General features: G+C 71.1%; 3 protein-coding genes across 8 annotated transcripts in view; 2 read left to right on the top strand and 1 right to left on the bottom strand.

The window, feature by feature from the left end:
- Positions 1 to 2,645, top strand: part of STK11 (serine/threonine kinase 11) — a 42,839-nt gene extending 40,194 nt beyond the window's left edge. For 2 of the 5 annotated variants that reach the window (XM_074851951.1, XM_074851955.1), the window contains exons 9-10: positions 607 to 840; positions 2,118 to 2,645. In XM_074851951.1, coding sequence (XP_074708052.1) covers positions 607 to 815 — 209 coding nt within the window. In that variant the 3' untranslated portion in view covers positions 816 to 840; positions 2,118 to 2,645. The other 3 variants (XR_012626584.1, XM_074851952.1, XM_074851953.1) reach the window with 3 other exon arrangements.
- A 392-nt stretch (positions 2,646 to 3,037) lies between these two features.
- CBARP (CACN subunit beta associated regulatory protein) lies at positions 3,038 to 10,585 on the bottom strand. The gene is made up of 10 exons (XM_074851950.1): positions 10,361 to 10,585; positions 8,138 to 8,209; positions 7,466 to 7,614; positions 7,303 to 7,364; positions 6,859 to 7,024; positions 6,604 to 6,778; positions 6,269 to 6,421; positions 5,717 to 5,906; positions 5,414 to 5,597; positions 3,038 to 5,262 (listed from the first exon to the last, which is right to left on the bottom strand). The coding sequence occupies exons 2-10, from the start codon at positions 8,183 to 8,185 to the stop codon at positions 4,092 to 4,094; spliced, it is 2,298 nt and encodes a 765-aa protein (XP_074708051.1). The 5' UTR covers positions 8,186 to 8,209; positions 10,361 to 10,585; the 3' UTR covers positions 3,038 to 4,091.
- A 675-nt stretch (positions 10,586 to 11,260) lies between these two features.
- On the top strand, positions 11,261 to 14,709 carry ATP5F1D (ATP synthase F1 subunit delta). 2 transcript variants are annotated; one of them, XM_074851563.1, is made up of 6 exons: positions 11,261 to 11,436; positions 12,442 to 12,595; positions 13,063 to 13,151; positions 13,669 to 13,796; positions 14,287 to 14,328; positions 14,580 to 14,709. In XM_074851563.1, exons 1-4 carry the CDS (start codon positions 11,302 to 11,304, stop codon positions 13,789 to 13,791), a joined length of 501 nt encoding a protein of 166 aa, XP_074707664.1. In that variant the 5' UTR covers positions 11,261 to 11,301; the 3' UTR covers positions 13,792 to 13,796; positions 14,287 to 14,328; positions 14,580 to 14,709. The 2 variants fall into 2 exon arrangements, with proteins under 2 accessions (XP_074707664.1, XP_074707663.1); XM_074851562.1 differs by lacking the exon at positions 14,287 to 14,328 and having other exon boundaries at positions 11,263 to 11,436.
- Positions 14,710 to 27,646: the final 12,937 nt, after the last annotated feature.

The raw sequence follows: 27,646 nt of genomic DNA, 5'->3' as shown, positions 1-27,646 counted from the left end.
TGCCCCGGGCCTTGGCAGTGCCGGGGGGGGCCCTTTGTCACTCCCTGGGTGAAGAGACGTGACTTGAGCCCCGCTCCAGCCGTGGCAGTGGGCAGATGCCTCTGGAAATGGCTCTTCATCGGCTCTGCTGAGTCACGCTGAGCCGGCGGGTCGAGGCGGGGAGCGGGGCTGGTTTGAAGCCGTTCTCCCACCCGGGTGTCTCCTTTGGGGGTGGCCACGAGCCGGCTGCTGCCGGGGGGTCAGGGTGGGCGCAGCAGCCACCTGGGGTTGGGGGGGGGGGACACTGTTCTTGAGGCCAGGACCGGCCGTGCCCGTGGCTCTCGCTCGCTGCCACGGGTTTTCTTCTCTCCCACGTGCTGGGGACCAGCAGCTGCTCTGCGCTGGAGAAACCGGGGTGAAACCAGCCCGGGGTGGGAGTGGGGAGGGAGGTGCCGTCACCGGCTCCCTGCCTCGCGCATCCCCCGTTGGCGCTGCCCTGCCCGTGGTCCTCCAAGGTGTAGAACCAGGCCCCGCTTTCCCTCGGCAGCCGCACACGTTCCGGGCGGTGGGAAGGGTGGCTCCGGGGCCGCTGCCCTCCTCTGCCTCACCGTCTCCCTTCCCTTGCAGGACAGGTGCCTGAGGAGGAGGCAGGGCAGAACGGGCAGAGCCGCGGCAAAGGGCTGCCCAAGGCCGTGTGCATGAACGGGACGGAGCCGGGACAGCTGAGCACCAAATCGAAGGCAGAGCGGCGGGCGAGCGCCTCTTCCAACCCCTCGCGCAAGGCCTGCTCGGCCAGCAGCAAGATCCGCAAACTCTCCACCTGCAAACAGCAGTGAGGCGGGAGCCCCGCGCGCCGCACAGGTACGGGCAGCCCGGCCCCGGGGGGGGAACATCAGAGCCTGCCCCGACCGCGGGCAGCAGGAGGGAGCTGGGAAGGTCCTGGGCGTGGAGAGGGGCCGGGCCCTGAGCGTCCCCCGCAGCCAGAGCCTGGGTCCCCTGCGGTGCTGGGGGGTGCAGAGCCCAAGGGGGGGCCCCTCTGCGTCCCGCTCTGCTGCCTGCCTGGCTCCGCGCTGCCCGCTCCTTGCGAGCTGCTGCCGTAATCGTGTGTCCCCCTCCCTGGGCCGCAGTCAGGCTGTTGTGACCCCCCACACCCTTTCCCTGGCCCTGGTGCCCCCCTGGTGTCCCCCCTGCCCTGCTCCCAGCCGGGGGGAGCACGAAGCCTCCGGCATGCGGAGGAGCTGGGCTGCAGCGGGGTGCTGGATGTTTTGGGGATCCCCTCTGCCCCGGGAGGTGGCCGTGTCCCCCGTGGCCGGGCCCCTGCTGTCCCCAAGCCCCTTCCACCCTCCCTGCTTCCCCCTCCTCCTTCCGGCTCCTTCCTCGCAGCCCCGTCCCTCCTTCCCACCCCTCATTCATAACTGAGCCAGCCGTGACTCACGCTGCTCATCCACCCCCGGCCTCACGCTTCTGCTCGTCACTGGCGCTCGCCGGGGCTCAGGCTCTGTTATCTGTTTGGATCACGACCAGCTTTGTGGTGTGAAAAAAGCCAGAAATAAAAGCCTGTTCCTCCCCCTGCAGCTGTCAGGCCCCGGTGGCAGCTTTCATCTTTAATTCATGGCTGGGAGTGAGTCACCTGCGCGGGGAGTTACGGTGGCAAGAAAATGCCTCGGATCTGGGTCTCCCCCGGGATCTGCTGCTCCTCTCGCCCCTTTCCGGGCCCGGGGCTCCGCGGCAGCTGCCCGGCGCGTGCGGGCAGAAGGTGCGGGCAGGAGAAGGTGCGGGCAGGAGAAGGTGCGGGCAGGAGAAGGTGCGGGCAGGCTGCCCCAGCCCGGCCTCCGCGCTCCCCCCGGACGCCCGAGTTGGGAACCGGCCGCTCTCGCGCTGCCCCCCCCCCCCGTTAGCGCCTCCCCCCCCCTCGCAGAAGTTGCTGGGCTGCGCTTCCCCCGCGCTTGGGGCTTCTGGCGAGGGACGGGCCCGGGGTTCCGTGGGCGAAGCACCCCCAGCCCCCCCCTCGCTCCCACCCGCACGGCGCCGGCGGGGGGGGGAGGCCCGGAGCAGGGTGGGCCGGGAGCGGCGCGGGGGGCTCGCACCCCCCTTGGCACCGGCCCTACCCCCCCTCCTCTCTGTTCTCCCTCGAGCAGCGTCCCAGGGCCGGGGCCAGCCCCGTCCCCCGTCCTCGCCCCGACTCCTGGCAGCGGCCCCGGGCTCGAGACCCCCAACAGCTCCCAGCGGAACCCAGCAAGGACCCGGCCCCCCCCCCCCACGGCCCCCCCGCTCCGGCCAGCGCCAGGAACCAGCCGCTGATGGGGGCCAGACCCCGCTCGCCACCTCGCAGGATGAAACCTCCGGCTGCGAAGATGCTGCCCCTCCTCCCCCGTCACTCTTTGCCAATCAAGACACTGATTCTGGTTTTAATTTTGCGAGGGGACGGGTGGGATGAGCGGGGCCGGGGGGCGGGGGGGCCCGCGCCCCCCTCCCCGCCGGGCCCACCCTGGCTGTGTAGAAGTCGTGCAAAGCCATTGCCGTGCACTTTATGTTTTAGACTACTGTTATATATTATATATTTTCCTCTTTTTTTTTTTTGTTTTGTTTATATTTGCAGTATATTTAGAGATTCCTACACATCGTGATGTGTTTAAAATAAACCAGATGAGGAAAAAAAACAGGTATTAAGACAAAGCAAAACTCTATTAAACCTGCATGCTGTAAAGGGCTCGGAAAAGGGAATGGGTGCGTTCGTCGTCTTTTTTCTTTTTCTTTTTTTTTTTTTTTTTTTTTAAAGAAAAAAAAATAAAGTGAAAACAGCGCGGTGGGTTTCATGTCCTTCCTCCTGCAGCAGGCGGGGTGGGGGCGTGCGCTGGGGCTCCGCCAGCTCCTCTGCCTGGGGGCTGCGCTCCTGGGGGCGGGTGCGCGGCCCCCCCGGCCCCCCCCCTCCTTCAGGGAGCAGCTGCCGGGGCAGGATCGGGCCCCTGCGCCCCCCCAGCAGCACCCGGGCAGGGGCAGACGCCGTCCCCGGGGTGGGGTGGGGGGAAGGTAAGACACGAGCTCAGAAAAGTCAGAATTGGGTTTTTTCCTCCTTTGTTTATAGACTTAAAAACGCTGCGTTGTCGTTAGTGCTTTGGACAGAGACTTTGCAGAGGGAAGGAGCGACCCGGCCTCTACTCGCATGCACTTGGGGGGCCGGGGAGGGGCCCGGGGGGGCTGAGCCCTGCCTGCCCCCCTGCCCGCCCCGCTGCCGAGTCTCCCAGGTACCACAGCTGGGGCTTTTTTTTTTTTTTTCCCCCCCTTTTTTTTTTTTTCACCCATCCTTTGAAACACAAATAAAAACCCAGTAAAAAGCTCAGCCCCCCCCCAAAGCAGCAGCATCCACCTCTGTAAAAATCAATAAATATCCTCCGCCTGCCTCGAGCCCGGCGCTGGGCTCCCGGGGGGGCAGAGGGGGGCCGAGCACCCGGGGGGGCACCCATGGCACATGCTGGCCCGACCCCCCACCCTGTGTGCCCGGGGCCGAGGGGATGGTGACGGGGGCCAGCGACGGGCAGCCCCCACCCCTCTGGGGGGGTATTTACAGGGGGGGACACGCACACGAGCCCCTCCAGCATCCTCCTGCCCAGCAGCCCCAGGCCCCCACTTCCAGTTTAGATCCCAGGCTCCCTGCAGCACTGGGGGGGGCACAGGCTTGAGGCGGCAGCCCCCCCCTCCCCAAATAACTGCCCCCCCACCCATCAGGTCGGCACCACAGCAGCCCCCAGCGGGCCGGGGGGGGGACACCCGGCTCCGGCCCCTCCCTCGCACAGACGTTCCCCAGACAGGAGCCATTATTGCTTGTAAACACAGCGGGGTCGGGGGGGTTTCAGCCTCTATGCCCCGGCCCCCCCCGCACACCCCCAGCCCGGGCCCAACGCCGCCGCCTGGCCCCTCGCTCCCGGGGGGCTCGGCCACCCCACGCTACCGGACCCCCGCGCTGGTCTGGGGGGTGCGGCCAGGGGCCCCCCACGGGCCCTCCCGGCCTTCCCGTGCCGGGGCCGCCCCTCTGGCCGCAGGGGGGATGGAGCCCTGAACCCCGGTGGGGGCCGAGCCCCCCCACGCCGGGGTCGCTGCCCCTCACACTGGGCCTAGACAGGGCTGTGGTCGGGGGGGGCGTCGCTGGCCGCCACGGCCACCGTGGGCTGGGCCCTGGCTCCCGCTTTCCTCAAGCGCCCGTAGAGCCGCTCCTCGAGGCCGCCGGCGATCTTGTCCATCAGCTCCGAGCCAGAGCCCAGCCCCAGGCACCTCCCGGGGCCGGGGCAATCGTCGTCCCCGGGGGGCTCGGAGCCAGCCTTGGGCTCAGGGGCCACCTCTCCGGGCTCCTCCACGATCACCTGGATCTCGGGGTCGGGGGGGGACACCCCATCGGCCGCCTCGGCCGCCTCCTCGTCGCCGGCGCTGACGATGCGGGGCAGGGGGCTGTGGAACCGGGCGTCCAGGGGGTAGTTGGCGCTGTCGCCGCGGCGCAGGGGGGTGCGGTGCCGCTCCAGCGCCGGGTAGCGCACGCCGGGGTCGCTGTACTGCTTGGCGTGCTGCCACTGCTTGCGCAGGTGCGTGCGGGAGCGGTGCTTCCCCCGCAGCGGCGACTCGTCGAACTGGGGGTCGTGGCGCACGAAGGCGTTGAACAGGGCGTCCGTCTTCTCGTCGATGCTGTAATCCCGCCGGGGCAGCGCGTCCCGCCCCGGGAACATCTGCCCGTACGGGGACCAGGCCAGGGGGCTGTGGGGATGGGGGAGGCCGCCGCCCGCTGCGCCCCGGGCTGTGCTGCCTTCCTCCTCCTCCTCCTCCTCCTCCTCCTCTTCCTCCTCCTCCTCCGGCTCCCGGCCCTCAAAGCTCTCGAAGATGGTGCCTTTCCGCCCCGCGCTGGTGAAGCAAATGCGCTTCTCGGAGGCCGTCTGGTCCTTGGGGGGCCCCTCCTCGCCCCCCCGGCTGGGTGCCTCGATGGAGGCGTAGCCACTGTCCATCTGCAGCAGCTTGCGGGTGCCGGGCTCCGACTCTTCGGGCTTGGGCCGACCCCAGAGCTTCTCCTCGGGGCCTTCGGCCTCGTCCAGAGAGGAAGAGGGGCAGGGGGGGCCGCCGCCGCCCGAGGAGACGCTGTCCCCGCCGTCGCTGCGCACCGAGTCCTGGTCGTTGCTGCGCTCGGCGGAGGCGCCCAGCTCCAGCGAGGCGCGCAGGCTCCACAGGTCGTGGCAGGCGCTGGGCTGCGCGGGGACAGCGGCCTCCCCGGGGCTGCCCGCGCCCCCCTCGCCCGGCTCTAGCCTGCGGGCAGCACCCCGGCGTCACAGCGCGGCCCCGGGGTCCCCCCAGCGCTGTCCCCACCCTGCCCAGCACCCGGATCCCGCTGCCCCCCACACGCGGGGCGGCGCCCCGGTGCCCCCCTCGCCCATCCCCTCTATCTATCGAAAAATACCTGCCGAGAGAGGGTGGGGGGCTGGCGGGGGAGGGCAGGAAGGGGCCGCCGGCGGGGTGAAAGGCCACGTCGTCCGTGCGGGCGATGTACTGGATGATGTCGGTCTGGTGGGGGTCCCGGTCCTCCTGGTCCATGCTCTCGCTGGCCGCCCGCTGCCGCTGGAACTGCCGGCGCTTGGGGGACCCTGGGGGGGACACAGGGCAGGGCAGGGCTGGGCCGGGGGGGACGGGCTCATCCTGGCACAGGGAGCACCCTCCCTGCTGCCCACACATCCCCCCCGCTGCCCCTCCCGCTGCCCCCCACCTCTGGTGTCCAGGCTGGACGCCCGCTGGGTGCTCTCCAGCTTCCACTTCTTGATCCTGAAGTAGGGGCTGGCCCCGTCCAGGCTGGCGTGACGGCGCAGGCGGGTGAAGAACTGCAGGACGGTGCCCTGGGTGGGGGCTGGGGGGGGCTCCCCGGGGCCGGCGCTGCCGCTCCTGGGTGCTGCTGTGAACTGGGGGGGTGTGGAGGGGGTGTGGAGGGGGTGGGGGGGGGGGGGGGTGGTCTGTGAGTGCCCGCTCGGCTCCAGGTGCAGCCCCCAGCCCGGCTCCTTTGTCCCCCTCCCACTGCAGCAGACGCACAAACGTCCCCCGGGGCTCGGGGAGGGGCGGGGGGGGCAGAGCCTGGCCCGAGCTGGACGCCCCCATCCCTCCCCAGAGCCCTGGCACGGAGCAGGGGGCGGCGGGCAGCCCCCCCACGGAGCACGGGGCTGTCCCTGCGCTGGGGAATGGGGTCAGGGACGGGATCCCTGGGGCTGCACAGGCTGGAGAGCCCCTTCCCCCGCGGGGGCGCGGCCCCCCCCACCCCGGCACTCACTGAGGGGCCCTCCCCGGAGTCGGAGGAGGCGGCGGGGCTGCCCTCGGCGAAGCTGGTGTCCACGGTGGAGTTGTAGGTGTCCCCGGGCAGGGCAGAGCTGGGGCACACGGCGTGGCTGGGGAGCGGCGGCTGCGGCAGGGCCCCCGCGGGGGGCTGCGAGGCAGAGGGGGGGGCTCGGCACGAGGCTCCTGCACCCCAGGATCTCCCATCCCCCAATCCAGCAACGCCCCGAGGCTCCCACCCCGCGTCCAGCAGTGCCTCCTTGGGGTGCTGCCGGATGCCCGGGCGCCCCCCCCACGTCCCAGCTGTGCCCACCCGGGGTGCTGGGGGCTCACCTGGAAGATGGCGAGGCCAGGCTTGGCGGGGGGCAGGCGGGGGGTCATGGCCAGGCTGTTCTCGCTGGACTCGCACTCGTGGATGGTGACGATCTTGAGGGCGGGCGGCGGGAGGTGCAGGTGGGTCAGGCGGGCGTTCTTCAGGTGGTGGAAATCCCCCTCCGTCAGCGTGTACCTGCGGGGGCACGATGGGTTTTAGTGGGCGGGGGGCAGCCCCAGCACCCCCCCAGGCCGCCCCCCAGACCAGAGCATCACCTCCTCCCCTTCTCCTGGGTCTTCTTGCCCTGGTCGAAGAGCGCGGCCTCGTTGAAGGAGACGCGGCGGGCAGTGGAGGAGCTGGAGGAGAGGAACCGCTCGCTCTCCACATCCCGGTAGCTGGAGGACGACAGGCAGTCGGGGTCCTCCACTTTGATGGTGATATCTGCAGAGGGGGGGGGGTCAGTCAGCGACCAGGGACACCCCCACCCCCCCCCCCACCAGCATCCCCACCCCGAGGCCTGGCAAACTCGCTGCACCCAGGGCCAACCCCGGGCAGCCAACGGCACTCAACCGCAGGGATGGGTGACGGAGGGTGCGGGGAGTGTGTGGCCACCCCTGCCCCAGGGCTGGGGGCTGCTTCTCCCCCTCCTCCAGGGGAGCTGGGGGTGCCACTGGTGTTACTGGTGGGCAATGGCTGGCGGGTGGCGTGGCGGCACTCACCCTGCGCTGGCTGCGAGTCGTCCAGGTAAGTGGTGGTGGTTTTCTCAGGGTCATCGCTGGCTCTGCGGAGGGGAGGAGGGTCAGCGGTGTCCCCCCAGCCCCCCCACCCCACACACCCCCCCCCAGGCCGGTGGCAGCGCCCGTCCCCGCGGCCCGTCCCCACCTGGAGTGCCGGCGCTCGGCCTGGCAGCACCGGCGGCAGAGGATCAGGACGCCGGAGAGCAGGACCAGGGTGCCGCCGATGAAGATGGAGAGGAGGGCGAGGAGCAGCACGTACCCATCCTGGGGGGGGGACACCTCGCCGGGCACCGCCTGCGCAGGGCGCCGGGGGCTGAGCCGCGGGGGGGTGGACACACACACACGGCCCAGCCCCAAATCCTGCCTCACCGAGGGGGGGCCGGGGCAGCCCCCCCCCCCCCGCGCCGAGCGCTGCTCCCCAGAGCCGCTGGCGCTCCCCCGCCGCCCCCGGGCCTGCTGCCGGCTCCGGGGACCTGCCTTCACCACGGCAACCGCAGCCGGGGGGGGGGGGGCAGAGCCGCAGGCAGCCCCCGCGCCGAGCGGGGACGGGACCCCGAGTGTGGGGGCCGGTGCTCGCACCCCGCCGGCTGCGGGAGAGGGGCTGATCCGGCAGCGGCACCCAGGACCCCGGCGGCCCCCAGAGCGCCTCGGGGGGGGCTGCGGAGGGCACAAGCGGAGCCCCCCCATCCCCGGGACTGTGTGTGTGTGTCGGCCCCACGCAGACGCCACGGCAGAACGCACATCCCCCCCTCCCCCGGGACGGCAGCGCGGGCAGGGACCCGGGGCAGGCGGGGGCAGGCAGGGAGGTGCCGCTCACCGTGGCGCTCTCGGTCGCGTTGTCCCAGGGTGTCGGGTCATCGCTCATGGTCCGTCCCGGCCCGAGCGCGTCCTGGGGAGGGGGGAGACAACGGGAGGGGCCGGGCCGGGGGCGGCGGGGCCGGGGGAGGCGGTGACGGGTCCTGCCCGGCCCCGGGCCCTGCGCCGGCACCGCGGTGAGGAGCTACCGGGAGGGACCGGGAGGGAGGGACCGGGATGGAGAGAGGGAGGGACCGGGAGGGACCGGGAGGAAGGGATGGAGGGAAGGGATGGAGGGAAGGGATGGAGGGAAGGGATGGAGGGAAGGGATGGAGGGAAGGGATGGAGGGAAGGGATGGAGGGAGGGTGCGGTCAGGAGGGAGCCGGAGGCTGGGGGGAGGGAGGCCCGGAGGGTGTGGCCGGGAGGGACGGAGGGAAGGTGGCCCCGGAGGGATGGAGGGGTGGGGAGGAGGCGGCAGGTCCGCTGCCCCTCCCCGGGGAGCCCCCTCGCTCCCAGCCCCGGGGTGACACGGGCACTGCCACCCCCCACGCCCGGCCCCGGGCTCGCGTGGGGCCCAGACCCACAGACCCAGACCCTGCGCTCCCCACGCCAGGCTGGGGGCCGGAGCCCCCCGGGTGGTGGCCGGGCCTGGTGGCCAGAGCTGGCCCGGGGGGGGCCTGACCCTGCCCTGGGGGGGGAGGCTCCTAGGGGAGGAGGTGACACGGCGTCACCGGGCACTGCCGTCCCCAAGGAGCCACAGGGCCAAAGCGTGGCCCTCGGCCCCCACTCCTGGGGGTCTGCGCTGGCCGGCCCCCGCCCGTGGGAGCTGCGGGGAGGAGGGGCGGGGGGGGGCAGCGCTGGGGGCACCCCCCCGGCAGGGAAGGGTGGCAGATGGCCACCCCACACCTCGTGTGAAGGGAGCTGGCGTGGGTGTCGCAGGAGCGCGACGGGTGACGCTTCTGAGTCAGCCCGACAGCGGCTCTGTCACCGGCCTGTCCCCGCGCGGGAGGGGACGGGGCCACCGAGGGGCCCACGGGGGCTGGGGAAGGGCTGAGCCCCCACCCCCTCCCCGAGCCACTGGGCCAAGGGACAGACCCCCCCACACACACCCGTGGCCTGCGGGCACCCGGCTGAGACCCCCTGGCCAGGGGCTGCCCAGCTCATGGGTCCGTGGGTCCCCGTCTGTGGGTCCCAGGCTGCTGGAGGGGGCTGGGGGGGGGGGGGGAAGCCCCCCGGGGTGGGGGGCAGGTGCCGGCCGAGGCGCTTAGAAACTGCTCAAAATCAGGTCAGTGAAAAATGTGAATGGAGCCCGTGGCGGGGTGGGGGTGCGGGGGGTGACACGGTGTCATCACGGTGATGGCTGTGCTGCTCGGGGTGGGGGGCACGAACCCCCCGGGGGATATCGGGGTGCTGGGGACCACCCTGAGCGCAGCCCCCCCCCCCCCCGCCTGCACACCCCCCCCTCGGGCATCTCCGAGCTGCTGGGGGCAGTGGGGTGATGTGCCCCACCCCACCACCCCCAGGGGCAGGAGAAGGGGGGTCCGTCCTCTGGCCCCTCTGTGCTGGGGGCATGGGGGGACCCCCCCAGACTTGGCGGGGGGGGGGGACCCCAGGGGGGGCGCGGACGAGGGGCTGCGGCTCCACGCGGGATGGGGGCCCCGGGGGCGGGATCCCTGCGGGGCACCCTCTGGCCCGAGGCGGGGGGGTGCGGGGGGGGGGGGGGTGCGGGAAGCCTGTCCCTCCTCTTCCCCATCATGGAGGAATCCCGTCTCCATGGCGACCCGGCGGGAACAGGACGGCCATTGTCTGGAGGAGGGGGCCGGTCCCCGCGCTGCCCCCCCCCGGGTGGGGACACGGGGCCGCTGCCGGTGCCCGGGGCCGGGGCGGGTCTGCGCCCCACGCGTGCGTGTGTCCTGCGGGGCCGGGCCGGGGGGGGACCTGCTCTGCCCGCCCTGGCTGCTTCGGCCCTCCCGGCCCCAGCCCGGTGATGGGGGATGCAGGCAGGGATGCAGGCAAGGATGCGGGGAGGGATGCAGGCAGGGATGCAGGCAGGGCTGTGGGAGGGGGATGCAGGCAGGGCTGTGGGGCGGAGGTGCAGGCAGGGATGCAGGCAGGGCTGGTGACAGCAAGGCAGGAGCCCCCGGGACGTCCACGCGCGGTGGGGCGCGCTGGGCTCCCCTCGGCCGGGCCGGCTGGGGCTGTCGCGATGGGGGCTGTCGCGAGGCGGCGGGGCCAGACACTCACCTACCACCGGGACCGGGGCTCCATCATCGCCGCCGCCGCTGCGCTCGGTGCGACGGAGCGGCCCCGGGATTTATGAATGAACCGGAGCCGCCCCCGCGCGGCGCGGGCGTCACGTGGGGACAGGGGCTGCCCGGAGCCCTGCCTGCACCAGCCCTGCCTGCACCCAGCCCTGCCTGCCCCCCAAATCAACTCCCTGCCCGCAGCCCTGCCTGCCCCCCAACCCCCTGCCCGCCCCACAGCCCTGCCTGCGCCAGCTCTGCCCGCCCCACACCCCTGCCTGTCCCCCAGCTCAGCTCCCTGCCTGCCTCAGAGCCCTGTCCGCCCCACAACCTCCCGTCCGCCCCACAGCCCTGCCCGCCCCACAGCCCCTGCCTGCACCAGCTCTGCCCGCCCCACAGCTCCCTGCCTGCCCCAGAGCCCTGCCCGTCCCCCCAGCCCCTGCCCACTCCCCAGCCCTGCCTGCACCAGCTCTGCCTGCAGTCAGCCCTGCCTGCCCCCCCCTCAACCCCCTGCCCGCCTCACGGTCCTGCCTGCACCAGCCCCGCCCGCCCCCAACCCCCCGCCTGTCCCGCAGCCCCCTGCCCACCCCACAGCCCCCTGCCCGCCCCAGGTGTCGCCGGCGCCGCAGCCCCGGCAGCGGTCGCACGTTGGGGCCCCCCCCGCGGCGGGACCGGCCCCCCCGACGCCGGGGGTGGGACGGGGGGGGGGGGGGGGGGGGGGGGAGGCCGGGCCGGGGCTCTCTGGGGGCGCCGAACGGCGGGCGGGGCGCGGGAACGACAACTCCCATGAGCCCCCGCGGGGCCAGCCCCTGACGTCACTTCCGCCCGGCGCCCGGCGCCCCACGGGCGCTGTAGTGGCGCGGCGCGGGGCATGCCGGGAGCTGTAGTCCCGTCCCGCCCTGCCCCGCGCCGCCCGCTCGCCCTTGGGCCGCCGCCGCCGCCATGTTCCGCGCCCGCCGCCTCCTCCAGCGCTTCGCCGCCCGCCCCGCGCTCCCGCCGCCCCCCCGCGCCCGCGGCTATGCCGAGCCCGCCGCCGGGCCGGCGCCCATGGCCTTCACCTTCGCCTCGCCCACGCAGGTAGGGCTGCCGGCCCGGATCCCCTCGGTCGCCGCCGCTCCGGTGCCTGCGGCGGGCGGGGCGAGGCCTGTGCTGCCGCCCCCGCGGGGTTCGGTGTGCCCGGGGCTGAGGGGGGGGGCGGCTCCCGGGGCTGGGAGCGGGCGGACGGGGTCGGTGAGGAGCGGGGCGGGGGTTGCGCCGAGACCCCCGCGGCTCCCGCCGCGCCTGACCTTGGCCCTGACCCCGGCCCCTCGTCCGCCGCCGCCGCGCCCCCCACCCCGCCCAGCTGCCCCTCTCTCCCGCCGCCCTCCCCTACCGCGGGCCCCCGGTCCCGCTGCAGCTCTGCCGGGGCCCGCGGGGGGACGTTGTTGCTCTTCCAGCCCCGGCCCTTCCGCGGGAGCCGGGGCGGCGGTTTGGGCCCTGCCCCGCCGTCGCCCCGCAGCTCCCGGGTGTGGGGCAGGGCCTCCGCCTGGCCCCCGCGATGCCCGGGGCTGCGGGGGCAGCTGGGCCGGCCGCCCCCCCCGGGGCCCGGCGCTGGGCACGGGGCTGCGGTGTTGCAAGGCAGGATTGGCGCTGAGTGGGACGCTGGCGCGGAGGCTGCGCCGCCGGCTCCATCGCACCGCGGCGGTTGGCGTCAAGGGCCCCTACGCTCTTCTCAGGCTTCTCCCAGCTGCGCCCTTCGCCTCTCGCCCACTCCCGACTTCACGGCTCCGCGTGCCGCCTCCCTGCCACCGCCGCCACCACGCTTCTCGGGAGGCTCCCAGCGCTCTCCTGTGCTGTTTACCAGGACCCTTCCTCCAGAGCCCGGCCCCGCTCCCGCCCTGGGTGTTCGGGCTGTCCTGGTCGCACCTCGCTGTGTTTTAAAGCCCGGGGCTTGCCAGCTGCTGGGAGCGGGGCTGCTCCCTCGGGCCCTTGGTGTGGGAGCGGGCTGCCCACCGCACCCCTCGGCTCTCCAGAGTCAGGGCAGCCGCTTTTCTCCTTTCCTGGTGACAGACCGTTCCCATCCGCTCTGCCCTTCCTGGACAGGTATTTTACAACGGCGCCAACGTGAAGCAGGTAGACGTGCCCACGCTGACCGGCTCCTTCGGCATCCTGGCCTCGCACGTCCCCACCCTGCAGGTCCTCAAACCGGGCGTCGTGACGGTCTACGCTGAGGATGGCACGGCCACCAAGTACTTTGGTAAGTAGAGCAGGTGGAGCTGGGGAGGAAAGAAAGTGCGCGTGGGGGGTGTGCTCAGGGCTCTCACGAGGGAGGTTCTGCTGATCAGGGTGTGCCCTGGTGCTCTTCCAGGGATTTCTGCTTTCCCAGCCTCCCAGGGGCTGCTGGAAGCTGCCCTGCGGGGCCGGGGATCTGCCCTGGAATGTGGGGCTCAGCATGAGGCCGTGGTCTGGGGTTGGGTTTTCTCGGTTCTGCTCAGACTCTCTGGGAACATCCCCGCTTTAGCTTCCCCTTCGGTGGGAAACGAGTCCCCGCGGCATGTGGGAAGATGTTACGGGAGGGCGTCGAGGTTTTGTTTGGGCAAAGAGCTCGTGGAGGTGCCAGGGATGAGCTTGCTGGTGCTGTCCCGTGTGCGGACCCCCAAACGCGGCCCGTCTGGCAGCCCTGCCTGCGCTGCCCGACTCGTCCCTGCTCTTGTGCCTTCGCAGTGAGCAGTGGCTCCGTCACCGTCCACGCGGACTCCACCGTGCAGGTGCTGGCGGAGGAGGCGGTGACGATGGACATGCTGGATCTGGCTGTGAGTCCCCGGCCCCCGCGGGTTGCGCCCTGCCTCCCTCGGGGGAGGGATGGCAGAGGGGGATTTGCTCCCCACTTGTCTCGGGGGGGGGGCGGTTGCCTCAGGAGCTTCCTGTGGCTGTGGAAAACATGCCCAGACCAAGGGCTGCGCCTTCACCCCGAGCTTCGTGTCACCCACTGATGGGGATCAAAGGCTCGGAGCTCCTCCTTGGTGAACTCCCCACAGGCTGCGGGGAGAGGAAGCCGCGCGGTCGTTAACCCTTCTCCAGGCCACTTCCCTCCCCTGGGACAGATGCTGGTCTTGCCCTTCCCCACCCCTCCCAGTCTCCCTTCCCCAGCAGGGCCTGTGGGTGTCGGGTGGCAGCGCAGCCCTGGGAGCGGGTCTGCGGGGTCCCACACCTGGGCCAGCGGCCGCAGCGAAGGGAGGGGAGGGCGAGGGGTGACTCAAGGGCCGTAGGACAGGTCACCTGTCCCGCGGTGGTCTCTCAGTGACATGTTCCTTGTGCTCTCGTGTTCAGACTGCAAAATCAAACCTGGAGAAGGCTGTTTCAGAGGTGGCTGCGGCATCCGATGAAGCAGCTAAAGCAGAAGCTCAGATTAAAGTAGAAGCTAACGAAGCCCTTGTAAAAGCCCTGGAGTAATTAAGGTGAGTGTCACCTATATCTTGACTGAGATTTCCAGACCTGCTCTGGAGACGAGTCCCTGCTCCATGCTGCCGGAGGGAGGTTCCTCTCGCAGCAGCCTGGGCTGTGCGGCGGCAAACGAGGGCTTGTGCCTGGATTTCGGGGAGCGGTGACACGAGAGCTGTCCCTTTTGGTGGCCGGGCTCGGGGTGGAGGGGGGCCCTGCCTGGAGCCGCTAGACGGCAGCAGGGCCCAGTGCCATGCTGCGGCGTTCAGCCTGACACTGGGACAGACTGGGAGCCCGTGGTCACAGGTGGGCAGCTCGGGGGCAGGCTGGGGCCCCGGAGGATGAGCGATGGGTGGCCTCTGCTCCGTGTCTGCTCCCTCCCACTGAAAACAAACAGCTTCTGCCTCAGGGGAGTGGCCTCGCGGCCGGCCTGCTTCCCTTGTGGCCCCTTTTCCCTCCCCCCTCCTAAGACTGTGCCTCATCCCTCTTCTTCCCACGTGCTGGCAGTTGGGAGACCTGCTCTGCGGCAGCGTGTGCTGCGCCTGGCAGGTGAGTCACCCGCAGCCTCTGCGGCGGCCTCTGCCCGGAGCAGGTACGGCAGGGCAGCGGCTCCCCGCTATCTCCCTGATCTCTGCTCCCTGTGCTCTTTGGCCCGTGAGGTCAGGCCCGAGAGAGCCGGCGGCTCCTGTTTACTCGCCGCGATTCAACAGCCCGAGCCAGGGCCCAGCCCTCGGATCAGGATCCGCCGCGCCACCGAGCCCACCCCGCCTAAAAACCGACTCCGCTTCTGTGTGTTGCAGGAATCCCACTGTCGATGTAGAGAAACCCCAGGCTGTCCTACTTGTCCTGGCTTCCCCGATTGTACAGATGGTGCGGGACAAATGGAGGCGGAGAAGACGCTCTGATCAATTAAAGGGAAATGTAATCCCGTCTCGTAGCGCGTCACCTTCTTCTGAGGCAGCAAATTGCAGCTTGTGCTGCGCCGGTGGCTGGGTGCCCGGGGGCAGGCTCCTGCCCCCCCGCCGGGGCCTGCCGGGTTGCAGTCACTCGGGGAGGGGGCACCTCCAGCACTGCCCTGGGGTTCGGCTGGGGATTCCCATGGGAGATTCGCCTGCGGGAGGCTTATCGGGCACATTTATAACCCCCTCCCTGTGCTGTCAGCCACCTCCGCCTCCAGTAATCCCCCGGACAGCGGGATTACAGCAGGGCGGGGGGCGGCGGCCGCGGGTCTGTCCCAGAGCTTCCCGTCCCGACTCCCCGTCCAACGCCGGCTTTTGCTCGGCCTCCCGGCTCCGTCGCCGCAGGAATTCGCGGCGCCTGGGCTGTTTCTCCACGGTGCTTCTTGCAGCTGGACGGCAGCTGCCGGGGCGTTGACCCCTTCCCCTGTCGCCGCGTTTCCACTGTGCGTGTGGCAGAAATGTCTCCTGCGCCTTGGAGACGGGCTCGGTGCGGAGCGGGAAGCAGATGCTGTACGTGCTGGGAGTCTTTCCTCAGTCTGGAGGCGGGGGGGTGGCTGGTGACGCTCTGCTGAAGCTGCTGCTTGCCTGGGGGCTCGCTAGCCAGCCGCGCTGTCCGAGTAGCCAGCCCTGGGCTCCCCCGGGTGACACTTGTGAGCGGCAGCGCCGCCGGGAAGGAGCAGGATCGAGCGAGGGGCCGGTTCTGCCCGCGCCAGACGCCCGAGGCCATGTGTCTTGCCAGCAGCACCATCTGCTGCCGGGCTCCTCGCTCGGTGCCGTCGTCCCCAGGGGATTTCAGGTTCCCTCTGCGGCACAAACCCCCCCCAGTGCTGAGCCCGGGGGAGGCCGAGGCAGTCGCTGGGCGCGCGGGGCTGCGGTCCCTCCGCTTTGCTCTAATCCCCTTTTCCCTGCAGCCTCCCGGCGCCTGCCTGGAAGCGCGAGTTGGCTTCCCTGCGTGGGCAGCTGCCGCAGCAAAGGTCAGCGGGCAGCAGGCTCAGCCTCCCGCCTGCCCTCCCCGCCGGCAGCGAGCTCGGCTCCCCGCGGCCCCGCAGTCGGAGCGGGCCACGGCTATTTTCAGCGCTGCCACCCAGGATGTAATCTTGGCTGCCTCCTCTTCTCGCCACCACCTCCTCCCCCTCCTCTCGCTCGCTCTGTCTTTCCCCCCCCCCTTCACAAGTGATCAAAAATAGTGCCTGTGGTGTTAAATTTCTCACTCTGTAGCTTATTAAAAGCCTCTGAGTGCCTGACGCGGAGCCTATTTGAAGCTCAGCCGACTTCCCAGTTTCTGAGCTGCTCCAGTGCCTTTTTCTTCCCTTCCCCTCTCTTGCCTTTTTTTTTTTTTTTAAAGGTCATACGTTGCGCTGTGCATGAGCAAAGCCTCAAAGTCAGAGTGAGTGCTAATTAAAACGTCTCGGGAATAACTGGGGACGGACGGCTTTGCTCCCTCTTCCGCTCCCTCTCGCTCTCCTCGGTCCCCGGTTTCTATTTGCGGCGTGTGTGTGCCTCTCTCGACACACGCAGCCGCTCTTTCCGACGGAAGGTGGCTGGGTTTTTGTTTTTTTCATCTAATGGAAGAGCGTTGGCGAGGCCGGGAAGCTGGGGAAACGGCCAGCTGCTATTTTTAGGATGGGAAAAAAGTGTCTCCGTCAGCGTCCTCTCACCAGCTCATCCCAGTGCCTCCCGCCAGCGCCGGGGGGGGGACAGGGGGACAGCAGGGGCACAGCCCTGCCCCCTCACAGGTGCCCTTGGCCGGGCTCTCCCCGCCGTGACGCCTCCTGGGACTTGTAGTCTGCATTTGGGGGAGCAGCGAGGGTCCCCCTGGCTCACCCTACATCCGGGGTGGCCGAGGGACCCTGGGGCTGGCCGTGCCCCGCCCCTGTGCCGCGGGCGGCAGCTCCCTCCCGGGTCTCCTGCCCTCGCGGGTGCGGGGAAGGGGCTTTTTCCAAAATGCTGCTCCGCCAGCCCTCCGCCGCTGCCAGGCAGGACCGGGGCAGTGCCGACAGCACCGTGGCCCCCTCACCCTGCCCCGTGGTTTGGGGGTGCAGGGCGATGGGTGGGGGCCTCTCCCTGCCCCCCCTTGCAGCCCAGCCTGGTCCCTGCAGGGTCCCCCCACTGCAGCCTCGGCTCTGAGCCCCTCACCTGCCTCTGTCCTTTCCCATCGCTGCTAATTATCTGGTTGTGCCGGGAGCAGCGTTCTCCTCCTCCCCCGGCTCGCGGCGCTGAGCTCTCGGCTCCCTCTGCCCACGCCAGGAGCCGCCAGCAGTCACGTCCCGCTGGATGCCACGAAAATGGTCTCTGACTCCTTGCTTGGCGCAGGAGACGCGCGGCGGCGGCTGAACCGGAGGCGAAGCCCATCCCCGCTCCCAGCTCGGCGTTGCCACCGTGAGCTGGCCTTGGTGCCGCGGGGATGGATGCGGCCGGGGGCTGGTGCAGGTCGAGCCCCTGGTGTGGACCGTGCCTGCACCGCTGACACGGTTCGGGGGGTGAATCCTCCCTCCTCCCTCCTCCCCAAACCGACCCGTTTCGGGGAGGCAATGGGGCTGTCCGGGCTGGCGGCAGCACCAGCGTGGCTCTCGGTTGTCCCCAGAGCGCCAGCGCGTGCCCCTGGGGCCCACGGCCGGGGCGAAAGGCCTTTCCCTGCTGCTTTTTGGGGCGGCGGGTGCTGGGGCAGCGCCTTGCCCCCGCGCTTCAGTCGCCGCTCCGGGCTGGGGGGGGCACGTGGGGCCGTGGCGGCCGGGAGGCAGCGGCGTGGCGGGGTTAGGACGGGGCACCTGGGATCTGTTTGTCTCCGGCTTTCGGCTGCTGCGGGGCGGGGTGGGTGTGCGAGGGAACCGGTGGCGCGCGGGAGGGAAGGGCTGCCTGGAAATCGGCGTGAGCGGGGCGGGGGGCCGGCGCGTCGCCCTCCTCCGTCCTTTCCACCCAGGGCTCTCGCCCATGACTTGCATCTTCTGCTGCCAGATGGAGGGTGGGGAGCCGGGCCGGGAGCGCTCGGAAAGTGAAGCATCACCGTTTCTGCCAGCGTCGCCGGCGGCGTCTCTTCTCTTGGGGGCTGATTTCCGAGAGGGGCCGGGCTCTGCCGGGGCAAATCTCCCGGTGCTGGCGTCCCCTCCCTGCGCGTGGCCACATGGCATTTCCACCGTCCCACCCAGATCCCGAATGCAGGGGAAAGGTTCGAGCTCTCATCTCTCTGCAGGAAAAACAACCCCCAAACCCCACCGCAGGCCCAGGATTCCCCCGGCTCCCGGCGGGACTGACTCATCTGGCAGAGCCGCCCCTTTCCCTGCCCAAACCCTCGGTGCTCGGGATCCTGCCGGGCCTCCTGCAGCCGCCCTGCTACGGCCCCGCGGCTCCGGCGCCCACGCTGCCACATCGGGGCGGGGGCCGAGGGGCTGCCCCCCAGCCCTCACCCCTGTGGGGGGCACCCTCTATGCTGGGGGGGCTGCGGGAGGTGGAGGGCAGTCCCCCCCAGGAGCTCGGGGAGCCTCGGTGCCGGGCAGCTCCCAGCCTGGCCCTGCCAAGGCTTTTGGCACCCCGGTAGCCCCCCCGGCCCCGGTGGCCCTGATCCCAGCGTGGGAAGGTCGGCAGAGGCTCCGCACGCCACCAGCCCAGCCGTGTCCTTGGGCCGCGGTGCCCTTGGGTGGCTCGAAGGCCGAATCCTCGACTTCCTTCTCCGAGGGGGAGTGCTGCCGCAATGATTAACCCGCGCCGCGGTAACCGTTCCGTCCTGCAGCCTTTTTCCTCTCCCGTTTCCAGCGTTGGAAAATGCTCCTCTTCCACCAACCTCCCACACACGCGGCCCCGTGGTGGGAGCGTGGCAGAGCTCGGGGCAGATCAGGAGCAGGGGACCCAGGCTCGGGGCACGGCGCCGGGCAGGACCTGGCCCGGCCGGGGTTTCTCGGTCCTGTCCCATTTCTGGGGTGATTTGCCAGCAGATGGGGAGACATCGCCCCACCGCCCTCCCCGGCCTCCCCCCCCAAAATCCGGGCGCAGGAGCGAGTGCCGACGGGCGTTGCGGAGGGCGGGTGCTGTAGCCAGCACGACGGTGCTTGTCGTGCAGCTCCGGCAGCCTCGGAGCGCCGTGCTGGCGAGCGCGGCAAACCCTTGGCCCGGGGCAGCTTCTCTCTTGGGGAAACTGAGGCGGGGATGGCGAAAGCCTCGTGCAGGCTGGTGAGAGCGGGGACGGGACGTGGGAATCCCAGACCCTGGCGCTGCGCTGTGCTGCGTGGGGGGTGTCACCCCTCTGGGTGTCCGTCCCCCCCCTCGGGGAGCTGCTGGGGTCCAGCGAGGGGCAGGGGGGGCAGTGCGTTGCCCTGGGGTCTCAGGTGCCTTGGCAGGGGCTTGGTGGCCCCAGGAGCAGCCTTGGTGGCCACTTGCGCTTGGCGTCGCTGGAGCCGGCCCAAAGCCGCAGGGTATGTGGAGGGGAGGCCCACAGCCCCGTGCTGGGGGTCCGAACGAAGCCCCCTCCCACCACACCCCCGGCCGGGGCTGCGACCCGCGCAGGGCAGGGGGAGGCCGGGGAGGAAGTGGCTGCCAGCTGGGCTCGACAGCGGCTACAAAGGCGGCCCAGAGAGCCCGGGCGGAATGAGGTGGCTCCCGTCCAGGTTCCCACGGCGGCCCCGGTGCAGAAAATACACCCGGAGCTGGTGGCGGTTGCCACAGCGATGGGCTGGGTGCCACATCACGGGGTGGGGGGGCACAGCCCCAGCCCCAGGTGTGCCGGCACGGGACCCCGGCGCGGGGCGGTGGGAGCACGGCGGGGCGGCGGAGCTGGGCGCTGGCGGGGACCAACGGCTCCTGCCCCGGTTCCCACTGCCCCCACCCGCCTTTGATGTGCCGGGACTTTGCCCTTGGTAAAGCTGGGAGGTTCCCAAGGAGTTCCCAGCAGGAGCTCGGCATCCAGCGCCCGGGCGTCCCGGTGTGAGCCCCCCCGAGCCCCGGGGCCTCCATCCGCCGCTTGGTCCCCCTCGCCTGCAGCCGGAGGGCTCGGAGCCCCCGTGGGCTCCCCAGTTCCTGGTGGGGCTGGCCAGGAGGAAGCGGCTGCAGCTGGCCCCGGCTGCGGGGCTCTTCCTGGCGGAGCTGGCGCCGGGCTGGGGTCTGGGGTGGGGAGGGGAAACCAGGGGGGCCAGGACCGGCTGCCCTCGGGGTTGCCCCAGCGTGCGGCAGGGATGGCGGGGGGACGGCAGCTCTTTCATCCCCAATCCCTCAAAGGCCGCTTGTGTGTGAGCGGCCACCCTCCGCCGGGTATAAATAGCAGGGATTGAGGCCTGGCGTGACACTGGAATCACTTCTGCCACCGCCACCTTGGGTGTCGTCCCCCCTCCCCACCGCCACCGCCCCACGGGACCTCAATGGGGTCATTGTGTGCCGCGGCCCCGCAGGGCACGTCCCGAGCAGCTGCTGAACCTGACCCCGGCTGCTCCCCCCCGGGGCCACCGTGGGGCTCAGGGTGCCCCTGCGGGGTCCCATGCAGGGAGGGGACACCCCCACCCCCCACTCACCCTTGTACCCCCAGCCAGCGAGGGCCACGCACGGGGTTGGCGATGGCTTCCAGCCACCTCCATCCCCACCCGGCCACGCCGTCCGGCCCTGCCACCCCCTCCCTGCCCGGGCAGCAGCTCTGGGGCGTAATGACGGGGTGTTGCCCGCCTGCCCCGGGGTGGAGACCGGCGCAGAGGGAGGCAGCTGCCACCCAGCAAGACGGGGCCAGCCGGGCGCGGAGCTTCGCTGCCTGCAGCCGGCGCGGCCACACCTGGGTGGGCAGAGCAGACCCCGCTCCCACCCTGGCGCCCGGCACAACCAGCTCCTTCGCGTCCCGGCTGCCTGCGGACAGGCTGCTGCAGGCAGGGCGACCCCCCCCCCAGGCCAGGCAGCTGCGGGGTGCTGGGGAGCGCCCGGCACAGTGGGGGGGATGTGGGGGGCCTGGAGCTGCCACTGGCCCTCCTGCACCTGCCAGGATCCCCCCGAGTGCCCCAAGGTGCCCGGGAGAGGTGGGGGGTGGAGGGGCTGTGACCCCACTTCCCGGGTGTGCTGCTGTGGGATCCTGCTCGCCCCTCGCCGCTTCCCCGCATTGTGTCCCCCCTCCGGCCCCTCATCCTGTCTCGGCAGATGGGTCCCAGCCCTGACCCCTCATGTCCCACTGGGTCACCCCAACCCCCACCAGCTGCACCCCTGCACCCCGTGTCCCAGCCAGGGCACCCCAGGGGCGCAGGGTCCTGCCAGGACGGGCTGCGGAACGGCCCCCCCAGCTCACGCGGGTTCCCGGCGGGGCATGGGAAAAGCCCGCGTCTCCCGCAGCGAGCGGGGCGGGCAGGGCCCCTCCGACGGGGACGCGTGTGGGCGCAGAGTGTGCACAAGCGCGTGTTGCACCGTCAGCGAGCTTGGGGGGGTCGTGCACCCCCACATCTCCCCATCAGCTCCAACCATGGTCGGCCAGTCCCCTGGGGGTGCTTTACCCCCCGGCCCGGTTCAGGGTCCCAGTCCCGTGGGACGCAGGAGCAGCGGGTCCTGCACCCCGGGGGGGGGGGGGCCGGGGCAGCTCCGTGGGCTGGGGGTCCCGGCCGGTGCCGGCTCCTGAGGGCCGGGGGGGGATCGGCAGAGCGGGGCCCTGGCTGGGGGCTTCCTGAGCCCATCTCAGATTCAGCAAACGGCTGCGGCAGGAGGAGGAGGGACGGAACCGGGCCGGGGGCTTGTCAGGCAGCGTTTTCCCTTGGAAATGTGTCTCCTGTAAATCCCCGGCTGATGCTTTTGGCTTTGGAGGCCGCTGGGAGCATCGAGAAGGGCGGGGGGGGCCGCGGCTGCCGCGAGGCCAGTTCCTCTTTTGCTTTTGTTTGGTTCTTGTTTGGCCAAACATCCCCCCCCGCGTCGAGCTGCGTTTCTGGTCGGTGGGGACAAGGGGCTCAGCGGGGCGGGGGGCTGGGGGGGCCGGGGGGGGCCGGGGGGGCCGCAGGAGGCAGAGGCTGCCGAGGTTGCACAAGAGCCCCGCTCAGCTGATGCTCCCAAACCCGCAGATGATCTAATCTCCCGCAGCCCAACCTATCGCTGCCGTATCGCGTTTCCCCTCAAAACCGAACCCTGCAGAGAGCACCCAACGCCAACCCGGCCCCGCCGGCAGCCCCCGGGGAGCCGGGACCGCAGGCACCGAGGGAGCGGGACCCACCGGGACCCACCCCCACCTCGGGGGGGCTGTTTCAGCCCCGGCGCTGCCGCAGCTGGTCCGAGCCGCCGGCAGAGCCCTCGCTCCGTCTGACCCCGGCCCCACGCGGCGCCAGGCCCCAGAAGAGCGGGAGGGCGGCCTGGGTGCTGCTCTGTGCCGGCCACCCCGAGGTGCCGGCCGGGCTATCGCAGCCTTGGTGTGAATGTCACCACAGCAACCCCCGCCCCGGGCTGGCTGCTGGGCACTAATTGCACCCCCCGAGGTGGGGGAGAAGGAGGAGAGGGAAAGGCAAAGTGGAGCCCCGGCACGGCGCTTTCTTCCCCCTCCCCAGCACCGGCGGCTCCAGCTCTGCCGCCACATGGGCCTCTTTCATCACGGTGGTTAATGCAACCAGGGAGCCCCGGTTCCTGCCCCAGCCCGGCTCTGTGCCTGCCAGAGGGGCTGCCAGCCCGGCAGCACCCCAGGGTGCTCCCAGCATCGCCCAGTGAGGGGCTGGAGAAGCACCCGGCTTCGGCTCCAGGGTCCGGCAGAGCTCGGGGCCAGCGCCAGCGGCCGGGACAGCGCCTGCCCTCGCCGGCACGTGGGGTGCCGGGGTGTGCTCCAGCCCGCGCGCTGTCAGGCCGCCCGGTGCTCGCGGGCCTTGCGGTGGATGTGAGCAGGTGTTTCGGGGCCCGGCTGCCTCCGCACCACACCAGCGCCAGCCCAGCGCGGCCGACCTCTCCGTTGGGAGCTGAAGGCTCTACGGGGAGACAAAGGTTTAATGAGGGGTTGTTCGGCTCCCTCTGATCCTTCCGCCCATTATCTAATCGGAGCAGGGCATTTAAAAGGCCACAGCGCAGGGTGAGTCACTTCCCCGGTCGGTGCCTCAGTTTCCCCACGGGGAGCGCGCCGGGATGAGCCGAGCCGGTCTCCCCGCAGCGTGTCTCGGCGCTGGGGAATGCGGCGCAGTGGGTCCGGCCCAGGGCTGGATTCCTCCGGCCGCCCTTCGCTCCCCACTGACTCACCCCCACCCCAGGCCCGGCACCTCCCGCCGACCCCCCTGGGCCTGGGAAGGGGCAAAGGGTGGCCCCGCTCCAGCCGACATCCCTGAGCAGCCGGGGAGGGGGGTCCGGCAGGGGGGAGGGCGAGCACCAGCCCTGCCCTGGGGTGCCGGGACACGCCGGTACCGCGCAGGGTCCGTCTCTCCTCCCCGCCGGGATTTCCTGCCGCCATTCCCAGAATAGGCCGTGGCCCCACATCCGTGGGGTGACCCTGGGCAGCCGTCAGCTGGGAACCGGCCCCACCGCCCCGAGCGGCACCGGGGACCGGGGTCAGGCACCGGGCGAGGCAGCGGCAGCGCCGGGGCCACGTGGCGGGACTCGTGGCGGTGGCCCCTGCCCCGGGCAGCCCTCGAGGGCCGGGCAGGCGGCTCCATCGCCGTAAACAGGAACCGCGGCCGGCGGGGGGAGAGCACAGCCCGGCCGGGAAGTGAGGGGGTGCGTGTGCCCGGGACGGGATGTGTGCGAACGGCGCGAGCCAGCGTCCGGCCCAGAGGGGGTGGGGGGTGCAGCACCCACCCGGGCGAGCGGGTGTGAGCATGTGTGTGCCCAGGAGTGAGCACGCGAGTGTGCATGTGGCTGTTCGGGGCGGTGCCGCCGAGGCGTCGCACACGTGTGTGCAGGGACGAGGCTGGGAGGAAGCGTCTTCCCCCCCCCAGCCCACCCTGGGACGGGGTTTCCCTGTGCCACAACCCACCCGTGGGGCTCCTCTTCCTCCTCCCCGGTCTCGGTGGGTGCCAGCACTGGGGAGGGGCTGCAGGGCCACTGTACCAGCGTGCCCACGTGCCCACGCCATGCCAGAGCTGCCGTAGGGCTGCTGGCCAGACCCCAGCACCAAGCCCCCCAAGGCCCCCCGGCCCCGGTGAGGTTCCCACATTCCATCAGCCAAGCTGTGCCCCGTGGGACCCCCCGCGCAGGGACACCAGGCTCGCCCCGGCCACTGGGCAGGGTGGAGGGGTGGGTGCTGAGGGTGCTGCACCCCAACTGTGCACCCCAAATTGGGGCAGCGGGACTACACCCCCCACAATGCTTTGCGGGACACACTGGCCCCACCCACTCGAGGGTGGCCACGGTGCATGATGGGCTGGGTAGTCCCGGGGGTGGCCGGGCTGGGGGGGCCACCCGGGGTGTGATGGGGTCCTGGGGTCTGCAGCAGCGGCACCAGCCGGGGCGAGGCGAGGGCAGGGGCAGCGTCACGGCGAGGGGGGGTCATGGCTGTGGGGCGAGGGGAGCTGCCCCGGGAATGGTGGCAGAGGCACAGTGGGGTGTGGTGGGGTGCAGTGGGGCGCAGTGGGGCACAGTGCTGGCCGGCTCGCAGCCAGGGCGGCCTCGGCTCCGCTCTCCCCCAGGCTGGACCACAAACTGCCCCAGCCAGCCCCTGCGGCGGGAGCTGAGGGATGGGGGGGTGGGATGGGGCTGGGGAGGTTTTACTTTCCCCCTGATTTATGAGCCGGGGTCACCCCAGAAACTTGGTTCAGCGTGTACCCGAGGAGGCTACTGAAATCCCGGGTCCTTCCCCTCCCCACGGCTGGCAACTTGCTTGAGCATTTATAATAATAATAACGATAATAACAATAATAATAATAACAACAACAACAAGCTGAGTTGTCCTCTGACTCCTGGAGCCGGTGATTTAAAGCAAACCAAGAAATGTCACAGCATCTGAGAAACAGCCGCGTCGTGCCGAGCCGAGCCCAGGGCTGGGTCCAGCCGGAGGCCCAGCCTGGTGGGGAAGGGGCTTCCCGAGGGATGGAGGGGTGCAGGGCCTCAGGGCTCCCGTTCCTCTCGGCCGAGATGGGTGGGGGTCTGTGCCCCGAGTGCCCCCTCCCACCCTGGCTGGGGCTGGAAGCTGCAGGACTCCCCGGGAGCAGGGGGATCTCAGCCCCTGGCCCGTGCCCAGGGGAGGGTCCTGGTGTGGGCACGAGCTGGCGGCGGACGCCTACGGCGCTGATGCAACCACCAAGACCTCTCCTGACCCGCGATTTCTGCGGTTGCCACACAAGCTCCGGCACTCGGCGCGGGCTGGGGCGCAGGACGGGGCTGGGGGGGGACAGGGGCAGCGGCAGAGCTGGTGGACGTGGCCAGGGCCGGGGGCCAGGGTTCCCCCCGCCCGTCCCAGCGTGGCTCTGGGCTGGAGCCCGGGCAGGGAGCGTCGGGGGCTGTCGGGGACGTGGCAGGGCCGAGGGCAGGGAGCTGCTGGCCCTGCGTCAGCAGAGGCGGAGGGGTCAGCGTCCCGAAGGGGAGCGTGAGCTCAGGGAGCCGGGAATAGCCCTGGCCTCACCGTGGGCAGCGGGGCCCCGGCCAGGCCGAGTACAGCCCCACACCTGGGCCCGCGGCTGTATCCGGGGGGATTTGCCGTCCTTCCCGGGGCCGGGCTGTGGGTGGGAGCCGCTGCGGTGACTCCCCCTGCCCCAGCCCCCCGCCTCACGGCCGGGAACTGCCTCATCCCGGGGTCCGATGGGAGCCTCTGGCTGTGCCGGGGTCCCCCCCTGCCCAGCCCCCCCACACCTGGGTGGCTCCTGAGTCACCCCAGGGGTGACTTCACCTCTGGGGCTCGAGGCCGGGGTGACGAGCAGGGCCCCCGGGGGGTGTGGGGTGCCCCGGAGCCAGGGCATGGCTGGGCCACTGGCTCCGGCTGCACAAAGCCGTCAGCCGGGGTGTCCCCAGGCTGCGACGCCCGGACGCGCTGCCAAGGGCCACCAGGACACGTCCCCGAGAGCCGGGAAACACGCGGAGCCGATTGTGTGTTTCTAAGGCCACGCCTGGGTGTTTACAGCCCCGCCAGCGTCACCGGCGCAGGCACCGCCGTCCTGCCCAAGGACACCCCGTGCCCGCCACGGGCCCCCCGCCCCCCCAGGCAGCCCCAAGCCCCTCGGGGGGCTCCAGCCACGGGGGTTCGTGCCTGGCTCCGTGCCAGGAGGGTGGGGATCGCCGGCTCCTTACTCACAGCAGCGAGCGATGGCTCACCTGAGCGCGCCGGGGCGACGTGAGTCACCGCTCGCCACCGTGACTAAGGCTGAGCCGCTCGGCCCCGTGGGGCTCGGGGGACGGGGGGACGACAGGATCCCCCCCCCCAGCCGCCAGCCCTGCGCCTCCCCCACCGCGGCGGTGCCCGGCAGGCCGGACCGGGCGGGCGGAGGTGAAGCGGTTCGGCTGCACCCTCCTGCCGGGGTGTGCCCCGCGCGGGCCCCGCCGCTGGCCCCGCGCCCATGGGAACGCTCCCACTCGCTGCCGGCAAGGCCTCGGCCGGGCACCGCGCAGCCCTGCCCGTCGGCGTCGGCTCCTCCGCGGCTGTGGGACCACTCCCCGCCCCGGGCTGGGGGCCTGAGGAGGTCATGGAGGAAAAGGGGCCCCCCAGGCTGCAGCCCCGCAGCTTCTGCAGCCACAGGGGTGAGAAACCCCCCTCGTCCCTCCTCTCCCCGCTCCCAAGCCCGGCGCTGGCTCTGCCCTAATCCCATGACCCCACGCCTGCGAGGGGAACGTGGGGACTTGCGATAAAATCCCTGTGTGCCAAAGTGTGAAATCAGCCAGGAATTCCGTCCAAAAGGAAGAAAAAAAAAATTAAAAAAATAAAAGAGAGAAAAGAGAAAAGCTGCTGCCCCGGGGCTGGTGGGGGATTTCCCCAAAGGAGGAGGGCTGGGAATTCCCTTCCTTCGAGGGACAGGGCTTCAAGAACCAGCCCCCGAAAGATTCAGGGCTCCCGGCTGAACCCGGGGCCGGCGGGACGGGGCAGCGCCGAGGGCGGTGGAGGAGCCGCCACCACGGTCCTGCCCCGCGTCTGCATCCGTCCCCCCGCGCAGCCCCGCGCCCCCGTCCCGGTGCGTGAGAGGCGCCGCGGGGGCTGAGCCGCGGGCCCGGGCTCGCTAAGCCGATTGCGGGAGCTGCGTGTGGCCTGCAGCGGGATTTGTGGAGGTATTTGCTCGTCGGATCGTCTCTCCCCGAGCTGCTGAGCCGTGCGGGGTTTGGAGAACGCTCCCTCTGGAGACGGCAGGAGCCTCCGATGCCGCACAGCAATTATGCCCAAGTCTGACTGTAATCTTTAACGATTTATTCCCAGGGCAACACAATAAACTAAACACACAAAATCCAGGCTGCTGGGAATCCTGGGATCTCCCAGCGTGTGTCTCTGGAGGTTCCGTACTGAAATCTGCCCGTGCTTCCTAAAGCACCAGCTCCCGGAGTCACGGGACTGCCGGAGGAGATGAGCTTCTTTCCCAGGAAGGAGACGGAGCCGTGCGGGGAGGGTGGCGGCCAGCACGGGGCTCCTCAGGGCCACGGGGAGATGCCCTCCCCCGGCACACACCACGCTTTGCCAGCGGACCCGAGCGGGGCCACGCCGGGGCGGCCGCCCCATGGCCCTGACGTCCCCTTGATCCTCCCCACAGCCCCCGGGCCCTGCTCCCCGAGGAGGGGGCTCTGGGGTGACGCCTTGGCCCCGGCACGGCCCCTCCCGCTGCACAAGCCTGAACCGTGGCAGGGCCAAAGGCAGCGAGCTGGGGACGTGGCCCCCCGAGGGGCGGCTTCGCAGGCCCGGGGGCTCCGCAGCTCCCGGGGAGAACAATGGCGCGTCCCTGCCCCGGCCCCTCTCCCAGGGACAACAATGGCGGGAGCTGGAGCTGGAGCCGCCTGAGCTCATCTCCCCCCTGAGAGCCCGGAGGGGGCCGGGGCGGGTGGGGGGCCGCAGGCTGTGCCACAAAGGCTCCCCCCCCCAGCTCTGCTCC

The sequence above is a fragment of the Strix uralensis genome, chromosome 27 (assembly GCF_047716275.1).
Source record: "Strix uralensis isolate ZFMK-TIS-50842 chromosome 27, bStrUra1, whole genome shotgun sequence".
Classification (NCBI taxonomy): Eukaryota; Metazoa; Chordata; class Aves; order Strigiformes; family Strigidae; genus Strix; species Strix uralensis.
The sequence above is the reverse complement of the archived record's forward strand: the minus strand, read 5'-3'. Positions and strand labels throughout refer to the sequence as shown.